At 38.0% G+C, this 13372-nt stretch overlaps 1 protein-coding gene across 1 annotated transcript in view; it reads left to right on the top strand.

Annotated features, from left to right (window-relative positions):
* The window catches only part of PLXNA4 (plexin A4), a 715975-nt gene that overhangs the window by 690738 nt on the left and 11865 nt on the right, over positions 1–13372 (top strand). Inside the window, exons 30-31 of the mRNA XM_075857507.1 lie at positions 1853–2065; positions 8069–8219. Coding sequence (XP_075713622.1) covers positions 1853–2065; positions 8069–8219 — 364 coding nt within the window. The remainder of the gene's footprint in view (positions 1–1852; positions 2066–8068; positions 8220–13372) is intronic.

Raw genomic sequence — 13372 nt, 5'->3', positions numbered from 1 at the left:
CAGCTCAGTGTCACTGTGGACAGGAAGAATCCCACACTCCTAGTCTTCTATTTGTACTTATTATCTGTACAGTACAGACCTAAAAGGTCTCTGATAATAACAGTTCATAGCAACAGGTTGGAAAGTAGAATGTAGCTATAGGGTCTAATGGTTCATATATGTTATTGTTATGTAGGTCAAAGCTAAAATACAAAATGAATAGCGTGGATTGTTTTTAGCTTGTTAAACAGTCTATTAGTTGCCTTATTACTAATAAAATAAAAATGCTGCAAAAACAGGAAAATAATGCTAAAAATACCATTCCTAATCTCTGGTTATCATATTTGGAATGTCATGAAATTCAAAGTTATTCCCCAACCTCATTTTATGTTGAGTTACTATTGTGACACTGATAAATTGTAGCACATCTTGAAGTTAATGTCCAACCTTTAACGCCACAAAGCTTTAGGTCCAGCAATCTGCGCTGATCATTTTCTTAATATTTCTTTATAACAGTCAGAGCTCTGTTTCTCTAGAGAAGCGCTACAAATAGTCTGCATGGACATACAGTTAAATAATAAAATTCTGGGAGCTTAGGAGCTTACTGCATACTGTTAATACATTAAACGCCATAATAAAACAGTATGCAGTAAGCTCCTTCTAGTGATGGCTGCAGGCAGCCAGAAATTCATCATGTAATTGTATGGCTATACAGGACATTTCGGGCTCTATATCAGAACAACAAAACTTTGATATATTAAAAAGTTCATCATCACAGTTGTCAGAAACTAAAAACTTATCTGAACTTGAACTCTGGACTCCCCCAGTCATCTTTAGTGCAGCCTTAACCACTATGCTAAGAAGAGTCCTTATGTGTTTAAGCAGTGCTAGGCCCAGGGCCAAGGCAGCTGGTTTGCTCCACCTGCACCGCGTTGTGTTGTGGCACCCACCGTGCAGTGTTGCACCTAATAGAGTAGAGACCCACTTAAAAGAGGTCACCATGAAGGAGGAAGTGGACTTATACTGTTTCATCAAAATGCTTACTTAGAACCTCATGTTCATGTATATAAATTTAGCTTGACAGCAATACATCAGTGCAGTTCATGTATTTTTCTCCGTTGTTGGATGTATATAGTCTGCCCCCTCTTTTGGCCCAGATGGAGTACTGGAGTTTTTAATAAGCTGGAGTACTAGGCTGTGGGTTAATAAAGGGCAGCAATTACTGTGATTGGCCACAAGGCAAGAGCAATCCATTACCTAATGGGTGAAGAAAATAGATGGCTGAGCAAAGCTAGAACAAGAAGAACTCTTCCTAGCATAGTGGTTAAGGCTGCAAAGTATGATTAAGAAGTACAGGTTAGTTCAGTTTTTGACCAAATAACTGGACCTATTATAACTGTTGGCAGGTTCTCTTTCATGTTTCTTAAATAAATTTCAATAGACTCAGAAGTTGTTAAAAGTAGTCTATTCTATCAGTGGTACCATGTTATAGGGCCAGGGACACTTAGTAAAACGTTCTCACCTTTAATTCAAATGTCTGCCCAATTATTGGCGAACTCTGCTGTTGTACACAGGACATGCACTGTTCTCCTGTGTTGGTGTCAACTGCAAGAATACAATGTATTCAAGAGATACAGCTTTCCTCCTGCCCACTTACTGTGCCACTGCTTATGTGGGACAATTCCTACCTATCTACAATAATAGAAATTTTCAAAGCAAACTGTAGGTTTGCTTTGAAATCTAAGTGGTTTTCAATATAAATTACCATATTTAAACAAACACATTATTATTCGTTAAAAAAACAAAACCTTTTACAACATTTACATTGTATAATATTTGCGTGATTCTAAATATATTTTGTTTCTCTTGGCAGCTTACCATTGAGGTTTTGGGTAAATGTCATCAAAAACCCTCAGTTTGTCTTTGACATCCACAAGAATAGCATTACAGATGCCTGTCTTTCCGTGGTGGCTCAGACTTTTATGGACTCATGCTCAACTTCAGAGCACCGCTTAGGGAAGGACTCACCTTCTAACAAACTTCTTTATGCCAAGGACATCCCAAGTTATAAAAATTGGGTAGAAAGGTGAGTTGTGGAAATTGATGTTACATGTAACTAATATCTAAATCCATTAATCATTGTTTACCCTATATTCGTCAAATGTAATTATGAACGCTACATAGTAACCATTCATGAAAGTGCTAAAGTACATAAATGCTGAAGACGAGCCGCGCTTCCATTTAGGGCATCAATATTTATTGCTACTATCCTCTTTACTCTCCAATAAAAGAGGATACATGGCTCAACACCAAAGGGACAGGGCTGTGAGGCACATTTAGTTCCTGCAGAAAGATGATGGAGTTAGTCTGTGTGGCTCACACTTTCCATCAGGAGGTTCAGCTGAAAAAAGCCTTGAGATTGTCAACTGCATTGTGAAAAATTTCACAAAGTACATAAATAGAGTCACAGGTAATGCTGCTTTACACTGTCCTGTATAGAAACATATTGAAAGGGTGTTACTCTTGCACATACACTAAATGGACAAAGTATTGGGACACACCACTTAATCATTAAATTCAGGTGTTTCATTCAGTCCCATTGCCACAGGTGTATAAAATGAAGCACCTAGCCATGCAGTCTACCTTGATACACATTTGTGAAAGAATGGGTCATTCTCAAGATCTCACTGAATTCGAGTGTGGTACTGTAATAGGATGCCACCGTTGCAACAAGTCAGTTTGTGAAATTTCTTTCCTTCTAGATATTTCATGATCAACTGAGTAGTATTATTGGAATTTGGAAGCATTTAGGAACCACAGCAACTCAGGCACAAAGTGGCAGACCATGTAAAGTTACAGAGCGGGGTTGCTGAGAGCTGGGGCACATAAAGTCACTGCAGAGTTCAAAACCTCCTCTGGCATTAACATTCAAACAAAACTGTGCGCCGAGAGCTTCATGGCGCACCATGACTGGGCAGCTGGATGGAAGACTTAGATCACCAAGTACAATGCCAAGCGTTGCATGAAGTGGTGTATAACACGCCGCCACTGGACTCTGGAGCAGCTGAACAGTGTTCTGTGGAGTGATGAATCACACTTCTCTATCTGGCTGTCTTATGGATGAATGTGGGTTTGGCGAATGCCAGGAGAACATTACCTGCCTGACTGCATTGTGCCAGGTGTAAATTTTGGCGGAGGAGAGATAATGCTATGGGGTTGTTTTTCAGGGGTTGGCCTAGGCCCCTCAATTCCAGTGAAGGGAAATTTTAATGCTTCTGCATATCAAGACATTTATGACAATTGTATGCTACCAACTTTTTGGGAACAGTTGGGAGAAGGCCCTTTTCTGTTCCAGCATGACTGTGCTCCAGTGCACAAAGCAAGGTCCATAAAGACATGGTTGGGTGCGTTTGGTGAGGAAGAACTTGACTGGCCCACACAGAACCCTGACCTCAACCCCATTGAAAATATTTGGGATAAACTAGAACGGAGATTGCGAGCCAGGCCCTTTCGTCCAACATCAGTGTCTGACCTCACAAATTCGCTTCTGGATAAATAGGGAAGAATTTCTATAGACACACTCCAAAATCTTGTAAAAAGTCTTCCCAGAGAAGTGGTAGCTGTTTTAGCTGCAAAGGGGGGGACCAATTCCATATTAATATGGATTTAGAATGGGATGTCATAAAATCTCATGTAGGTGTAATATATAGGTGTCCCAATACTTTTGTCCATATTGTATATGTTGTAAACTCATAGCCTGATAAAATGTGTGAGATAACATTATGATATCCCATCTGCTTTATTTTTTCTGTAAGCCTAATACATTGTGAATGCAAAGAGCATTTGGTGCTGTATCAAACATATTGTGCTGGCACCTACCATTTCTAGTGTGTGTGTAGTGCCATTTTTTTCCCACCACATTTACAATATACATGCTGTGATTCATTCTTTACATTATGAATAAAAGATTATTAATAGCCAAAGAGAAACATTTTTAACATGGCTCGATGTATTTGATCTCTTTATTTGAATGAAGAATTCACAGTCGGCGGTAATTAGTTTTACATTGACATAGAAAATAGTGATTTTTCTATCACAGAATAAAAGTATGGCCTGCTAATTCCGGCATGGAGTTATTGAGCTTAGAGTTTGATTCAATGTTTGTAGTAGTGGAGGTCATACATGTGGTTTCTAGATTTATCTTCAGATGTATGAAAGACCAATGATAACCTATTGGCATGGTACATGATATGGTACATCATGGCACATGGTTTCAGATTATAAACTTAGTTGTGCTGTATCTATATACACATTACTGTGCAAAAGTTTTAGGCAGTTGTGGAAAAATGCTGCAAAGTAAGAATGCTTTCAAAAATAGAAGTGTTAATGGTGTTAATACATTTTTTAGAAATTAAAAAAATACAAAGTGAATGAAAAGAAGACAAAGCTACATCAAATCTATATTTGGTGTGACCATCCTTTGCCTTCAAAACAGCATAAATTCTTCTAGGTACACTTGCACATAGTTTTTTAAGAAACTTGCACTCGGCAGGGAGGTTGTTCCAAACATTTTGGAGAACTAACCACAGATCTTCTGTGGATGTAGGCTTCCTCAAATCCTTCTGTCTCTTCAGACAGACTCAATAATGTTGAGATCTGGGCTCTGTGGGTGCCATATCATCACTTTCATGGCTCCTTGTTCTTTTTTACGCTGAAGATAGTTCTTAATGAGATTGGCTGTATGTTTGGGGTTGTTTTTCTGCTGCAGAATAAATTTGGAGCCTGGTTTGGTGATTAATTTGGTGAGGACACCATTAATCCTGACCAAATCCCCAGCTCCATTTGCTGAACTGCAGCCCCAAATTTGCAAGGAACCTCCACCATGTTTCACTGTTGCCTGCAGACACTCATTATTGTACCTGCTGCCATTTTGCTGCACCCCAGTTCCTATGTTTTCGTGCATAGTTGAGTCACTTGGTCTTGTTTCCACATTGAAGGTATAGCTTTTTGGCTGCAATTATTCCATGAAAACCTCATCTGGCCATATTTCTCTAAACAGTAGATGGGTGTACCTGTGTCCCGCTGGTTTAGACAGTTCTGAGCTGATCACACTGCTGAAAGTCTTTCAGATTTTGAGGGGAAGTTATAAGCAGGATCTGTCTTTGATCTGCTGCACTAAGATTCCTTGGTCGATCACTGTATCTATGGTCCTTAGCGTCATCCATTTCTTTGTGCTTCTTCAAAACAGCTTAAACAGCAAGTCTTGAAAGCCCAGTCTGCTTTGAAATCTTTGCCTGGGAGAGACCTTGTAGATGCAGTATAACTACCTTGTGTCTTGTTGCTGTGCTCAGTCTTCTACAACCTCACCTTTGTAGCAGAGTTTGGCTTTTCCTCATCCAGTTTCTAGCCTCCAACACAGCTGTTTCTGTTACAGTTAATGAATGTATTTCAACTTACATATGAGAATGATGATCATTATCAACCTTTTGGTATAATTAGTTAATCATAGACCTGACTATAATCCTACAAAATCCATGACTTTGTGGAAGTGTACCTACCAAGAAGTGATGCTGTTTTGAAGGAAAAGGGTGGTCACAGCAAATATTGATTTGATTTAGATTTCTCTTCTGTTCATTCACTTTGTATTTTGCTAATTGATAAAAAAAACAAAAAAAAAAACTATTAATCTGTTTTTGAAAGCATTCTTACTTTGCAGAATTTATCCACAACTGGCTAAATTTTTTGACAGTACTGTATATTAGGTAACAAATGTAAAAAAATAAATACAAATATTTGCTCTTTAAAGTATACCAGTGGTTACATTTTTTTTATTTATTTTTTTAAAACCGCATTTTTGGTGATTTTGAGCATTTTCCTAATTTTCTGTATCTAATAAGGATACAATCCTCTAGGTTGTTTTTTTTTTTTAAATACAGAATACTGCTCCGAAGTTCTCTCACCCACTTTTATAAATATTGAGACAACCCCTTTCAGTAAATATGCACATTGGGGGCTTCATCTGGTTGAAATGTTTATCAGGATTTGAAGATATTATTGGTTAATTATTAATAAAATATCTGCACTCATTAGTATCGAACATGTTTATTTCTAGTGTAACTTTACATTTTTATACTGTCCTTAGCAGGTTTTACTGTAATGTCTACAGGACACCTGTCAGCTATTCTAGTTTCAGACTTCTGCTCCTAATTATAAAATCATGTATCATGTTGCTGACTTCTTTGGTGCACAGAATGTCAGAATGAAGAAATTAAATATGTAAATGATTGAGTCTAATTAACTAGTTGACAGCATAGCACAGATGTGAATGGCAATGACTGATTGCCATCCTCATTCTACGGCCGCTTATACTGGAATTACATGAGGGATGAAGGACATGGAGAATACAACATCCCTTAATGAGTCAGAAGATGTGAAAATCTTTAGGGAATGAAATACAATGAAGTCCAAATATCCAAGGATACAAGTTAGATCCCTTTCATTTACTATTGACAGTATCAAAATTAACCCCTTAAAGACCAGGCCAATTTGAGTTTTTCATTTTCGTTTTTTTCCTCCCCGCATTCCAAAAGCCATAACTTTTCTATTTCTTCGTAGACGTAGCCATACGAGGTCTTGTTTTTTTGCGAGACAAGTTGTAGGTTTTCATGGCACCATTTATTGTACATCATAATGTACTGGAAATCTCCCTAAAAATTATTTGTGGGGTGAAATGGGCAAAAAACAGAGATTACACCATATTTTGGCGGGTTTTGTTTTTACGGTTTCCATCAGGTGGTAAAAACAACATATTCACCTTATTTGACAGGTTGCTACGATTACAGCAATACCAAATTTGTATGTTTTGTTTTATGTTTTACCACTTTTAAAAAAATAAAACTATTTGCTAAAAAAAAAAATGTTTTGTGCTGCCATATTCTGAGAGCCATAACTTTTTTTATTTTTCCATCAATTTAGAGGTGTGAGGGCATAAATTTTGTGGGGCGAGCTGTAGTTTTCACTGATACCATTTTGGGGTATGTGTGATTTTTTTATCACTTTTTATTCCTTTGTTTTTTAGCGCTAAGTTGACCAAAACACAGCAATTTGCATGTTTTATATATATATTTTTTTTATGTTGTGGGTTAAATAACACTATATTGTGATAGTTCAGACTTTTACGGAAGCGGCGATACCAGTTATGTTAACTCTTAGTTTTTTTAACATTGCTTTAGGGAAAAAATGGAAAAGGGTTTTTTTTGAACTTTTAATATTTAATTTTTTTTGGAACATTATAAAAATCTTTATTTAACTGTGTTTTTACTTTTTTTTATTAGTCCTCCTAGGGGACATGAAGCAGTGATTATTATGCCCCCAGGCTGCCAGAAGAACCACTGTAAATGGCCGATCGCGCCGTGGCGGGGGTGCGATGGCGTGTTTGAGGGGGGTGCCACCCTAAGTCTATTTAAATGCCACGGTTGCAATTAACCACGGCATTTAAGGTGTTAAATGGGCGGAATCAAAGTGAACTTTGATTCCGCCCGTTGCAGTGAGGTGTCGACTATGTAACACAGCCGACACCCGCTGTGTATAGAGCGAGCTCAGCCCGTGAGCCCGCTCCATACTTCCCCTTAACGGCTGCCACGTACCAGTATGTGACATGTTGTTAAGGGGTTAATGAATATGTATCAAATCAAAGAAAAAAAAAAAAAACATCTTCACTCTAATATATGTATCCAGGTCATCATAAGAAGCAATGTAGAAATCTATCATCCTTTATGTAACTGCACGAAAGGAATCTGATGCCATGATACCTGATATAAGATCTTGGTATATTTACCATACTATGGTGCTCTATGTGCCTTAAAAGTTGCCCAATATAGGAACCCACTATGCATAGGTACCAGGGAACCAAAAGAAAATCACTTCAGGATTGCAAAAAATGATTATTGGCAATTTATTAATACTGTATTTTGTCTTCTTATATTTTTGGCAATGTAATGTCACTACTCTCTCTAAGCATAATTATGTTTTGTGGATATATTTGTCATTTGTGTTATATTAATGCATATTATATATTATTCTGCCCCAGGTACTATTCTGACATTGCCAAAATGCCAGCTATCAGTGACCAGGATATGAATGCTTACTTGGCAGAGCAATCACGTATGCACATGAATGAGTTTAACACCATGAGTGCACTCTCAGAGATCTACTCGTATGTTGGAAAGTATAGTGAAGAGGTAAGTATCTGCATATGGATAATTTCCATAACATTACCTTGTAAGGCCTATATGTTGTTTTTTTTTGTTTCATTCATTAGGGCAGATTTACCAATACTTTCTTACGTTTTAGACAGTGTAAACTTAGACAAGGCAGCTGGAAAATGTGCCAAATATATGTGGTGCACACTGTATGATAAATTTGGTGGTTCTAGCTAGACACGTTAGACACTTTTTTCTTCCTTATACGACTTATTGGTTGGCTTAGTTAGGCCAGATTTTTGCGCCAAAATTTTGGTGCAATTTGTGAGGCACAATGTCGCAATTTAAGCTACGCCCTTTTGTGATAGACCCGTTTTCTGGCTAAAACACGCCCCCTCGTTGAGCATGTAAAAAACTGTGTCTAAAATAGTTAATAAATGTGGCGAACAGCATGTACGCCAGAATTCTTGCTCAATTAGAATAGTAAATGTGACCCATATTCTGTCTCAGTTATCACCATTCCAATACATGTACTGTACCTTTATGTACCAAAGTGGTCAGGAAGTTCAATCTGCTATACTGTATATATTTCCTGTCCACTCAGCACAGGTTTGTTTCAGGTTCTTTCCACTCTAGGAAATTATACATAAGAAAATTGTATTGAATACCAAGCAGTGCCATACAATGAAGCTGTCAAAACCATGGGAAAATGTGCAGGATGAAGAAAGTTGTATGCTGTGTTCTGAGAAGGGGACTTGGGGGAGACATTGGGTAGCAAACAGGGATAGGTCCTAACCAAAACTGATTTACAGTATGTTTGTCCTATTTGTACTTGTACATGACATTTTTCAATGGGATTGCTTCAGCATTGCACATACAAAATACTTGTAAATAAAACTGACTGTATATATTTGAATTACATTTAGAACATGCCCTAAATATTAATAAGTCTGGAACTCATAGCACTAATTGGTTCATTTTAGACATAATTCTTCATGCCTTGTATCAACCAAATAATTGGTTATGCCCTACTGCGTGTACAAAAAAAGGTTATTAGTACAATTCTATACACATATATAAACCACATGTCTTTTACACTGAACAAAGCATTGGTCAGCAAACTGTCACAAAGACTGTCCTCTTTACATTGGTAAAACTAGGAATACGGTAATACAAGGATGTGCCCGCAGTATGGCTTTATTTTTTTTTATAATGAAGTCATGGAACCTGTCAGATTATCCTTCTCGACTAATTGGCTAATGGATGGCCTTGCATTTTTTGTGTGATGTTATGTTGTTTTTTAAAGAAGGCCTCCAGTGAAACCACAACTTTCAATATCTGCATCCCTGCCCCCCCCCCACTGTATACCACGCTCTACACTTCTTTTATGTATCTTGTACTTACTTTTTGAACTGCTGTCTTGTCTGTGCTTCAAAAAAGCCTCCATCTTGATTCTTAGATTTCCCCATCTTTCTCTTCCTCTCTGCTTTGCTATCAATCCCATGATGCTTCAGCATAGCATCACATGACCAGCTAAAGACCATACCATTTCTGTATGCTGGGGGATGCTGTGATTATCCTTCCCTCTATATTCTCCTAAATAAGCTGAGAATCAATAAGTATACGGGCAGGGAGGCAGCACTATATTCTTCTATATTATAACTGTGTGACAGGAACCTGTCTAAGTATCAGTGGTATCTGATGATAGAAGTTGTTGCCCCCCCTGTGCAAAACTATTGTGGTACAGGAACTGCTGAAGCCTGTGATGGGTGACACATAGATCTCCATAGAATAAAGTATAGAAAGCGTGTCGCCGAGCCTGATTCACACTGCTGCCAAGCAACCATGCCAGTCTGATATATAGAGATAGAAGCAGTAAGAAATATAACAGGTGGGAGACTGACACATGGAATACCATAATGGTACACATGGGAACGTGTAGTTTTGGCCGGTGTGTCCCTTTTAACTAATGCTTTATTTTTCTATAAAAACAAGTTTGAGAATGAAAATTTTACTTTTTAAAATTTTGGAAATGTTCTTATTTATGTTCACACGCACTGTTTTCAGACGTAATTCGGGCGTTTTACGCCTCGAATTACACCTGAAAAAACGGCTCCATTACGCCTACAAACATCTGCCCATTGCTTTCAATGGGTTTTACGATGTTCTGCTGTACCTAAATAGAGAACACCAAGAAAATCCCTAGAGTATTCATTGTAAATATAAATCCCTATTGATGTATGATGTCTAGAGGGATAGGGGCATCCAGGCCCATAGTAGACATGGTGGTAATGGTGAAAAACCTGCTGAACAAAACATATACCTAAAGATTGGAGTCTGACACACCGAAAATCAATTAAAAATATATAAATTTATTGAATCAAATATAAAAACATAACAAACACATTAAAAACATAGAGATGATGTTCTGTTCCCACGAGGTGTCATTTTACGCGTCACTGTCAAAAGACGGGGCATAAAAAGACGCCCGCGTCAAAAAAGTGCATGTCACTTCTTGGGACACTTTTGGAGCCATTTTTCATTGACTCCATTGAAAAACAGCTCCAATAACGTCCGAAAAATACGCCGCGAAAAACGCGAGTAGTTACAAAAAAGCCTGAAAATCAGGAGCTGTTTTCGCCTGAAAACATCTCCTTAATTTCAGACGTATTTTGCTAAGCCGTGTGAACATACCCTAAGCGCCAAGGCTAACAACTATTCGATAAATCATTACAAAACTTAAAAGACAGCTTTATCCAACTCATTCAGTGATCTGGGAGTGTTATAGTAGAAGATCAATGTATAGTGTGTCTGTTATTGGTTAACTTTGTATTTGGAATTTGGGATGTGGGAAAAGCTTATGAAGTGATGCCAGCTCTGTGATGAGTATAGCATCTGAGACTGACATAGAACATCTGGGGAGCCATCGACATATCAACAAAGAAATTAAGAAAACATATGGACCCTGTTCAGAAATAAACTTGGATACATGCTGATAAAGAGACACATGCAGAAATAGTACATATTGTATGCTTCATGATAATGATTCCCTGGATAGTAAGTAACTCATATGGTGCAATGATTTCCTATGCAGCCAGCAAAGTCAAATCTAACTTGAGAGTTTTAATCCCTGAGCGTTAATGGCTTTCCCTACTTTATGGCAGGATACATCTCATTGCACAACACATCTCATTGCTCAGCTCATCTCAAATCTATCAGGAAATTCTTCATTCTAATTAAAAACTTACTTAATTATTGGCTGAGGGGAATTAATTGGCTGCTGATATCAGCTTGCCAGCACAACAGCTGAGAATAGTTGAGCAAAATGCATAGTCTCACTTTGCACATATGGACCCTTTTTTCTTCCAAGGCAATGCCTGAATATCTAAATGTTATTTAGTAAGTATGGTTATACTGCAGTCATCAGTATTGAACTACGCCTATTAGTTTTTTAGTTTTGTATAACATGTTTTTTTTAAATTCAGTGACATTAATAATTTAAAAATAAGTTATCAATTGCTGTTGTGTCTGTATATCCCAGCATATTAAATGGGTATTCCCTTCTTAGACATTTAAGGGAAATCCACAGGATATGCCATAAATGTCTGTTAGATGCGAGTCCCACCTCTAGAACCTGCACCTATCTCTAGAATGGGGGTCCCTCGACCCAATCCAACCCAGTGGTCGCCGCATCCAGGTGGAGAACAAATGAAGAGGGGGGCCTGGCCAGAGGTAGGACTGACATCTATCAGACATTTATGGCATATCATGTGGATATGCCTTAAAAATCTAAGATGGGAATACCCCTTTAAGGGTAGAGTGTGGGGATGCGATGTGGGCGAAAAACTGTGCCAACATGCAGTTTGACCGTACATTAGTGCAGTTTTGAAATGATTGTTAATGTCTCCACAGTATTTGTAGGTAAACAGCAGTTTTACATAACATTACTAGACTTAAAATACCACCCTTGATGAACTAACATTTCACTACTGGAGCATTCTTGTTAACAATGTACCACAAAGGTTATTTTTAACCGTAACTCTTCTCTGGGCCTTCTTTTGACAGCCAATAGCAACAGACTTCAGAGGTAAATAACCCATCTTAAATCTTGTCTAAACCCTATGTTAGGCTTCGTTCACATCTGCGTCAGGGTCCCAGTCTGATGGTCCGTCGGAGCTTCCCATCAGAACTGGTCCCTGACTGAAACAAACAGAAACCATAGGTTTCCGTTTGCATCACCATTGATTTCAATGGTGATGAATCTGGTGTCAATATTTTCCGTTTGTCTCAGTTGTGCAAGGGTTCCGTCGACTACGGTATTGCTTCTGTCAAAACGACGGAACCCTTGCGCAACTGAGACAAATGTAAACCATTGGCACCTGATCCATCACCATTGAAATCAATGGTGATGCAAATGGAAACCTATGGTTTCCATTTGTTTCAGTCAGGGTCCCGTTCTGACAGGAAGCTCCAGCGGAACATCAGAACAGGACCCTGATGCAGATGTGAACAAAGCCTTAGCTCTATTATGCATGAATGAATCACACGAAGACATACAGACATCCAGGAACAAAATAAGCAACAAAATTGTAGTTACTCTAGTTCTAGCCCCCATGAAAATTGGACACTATGTAAAAAAAAAATCGCTGTTATTTTGAGAAGGAATACCCAATATTGATGAATATACCCTGAATATACTACAGTAAGAAAATTAAATCCTACTCAAATCCATTAAACACAGTGGGTCAGTGGGTCACAGACTAAACACCCATGCAGCGGGGGCTCTCTTAATAGACCAAATATACACACCAGTAGACTGCAGCCAGTAGTCCAAAAATAAAGAATACCCACTAACTGCTGGTGCATTAAAACTTATATTTTATTAATGTGTACTTAAAATATGATTATCTACCTCATATACAGTATAACTATTTCAGCAACGATTTTTTTGTTGTAATAGACATTTTGTGTGAATTTCAATATATCTGCTGTTTGAAACCTATTTGTGTATATAAACACTGTGGAGCGGTAGAGCTTACACCCTCCACGTAGACATTGTTTTCATATAGATTGCTAGTAATAAAGTAACATGCTACAACACCTTGTTTTAGTTAGTTATAACAGGCTAAAGACTTCATTCACGCGGGTGATTAAAAAGATTTTCCCAGACACCGTCATCTGACCCGACATGT

This window comes from Rhinoderma darwinii, chromosome 3, assembly GCF_050947455.1.
Source record: "Rhinoderma darwinii isolate aRhiDar2 chromosome 3, aRhiDar2.hap1, whole genome shotgun sequence".
Classification (NCBI taxonomy): domain Eukaryota; kingdom Metazoa; phylum Chordata; class Amphibia; order Anura; family Rhinodermatidae; genus Rhinoderma; species Rhinoderma darwinii.
The sequence above is the reverse complement of the archived record's forward strand: the minus strand, read 5'-3'. Positions and strand labels throughout refer to the sequence as shown.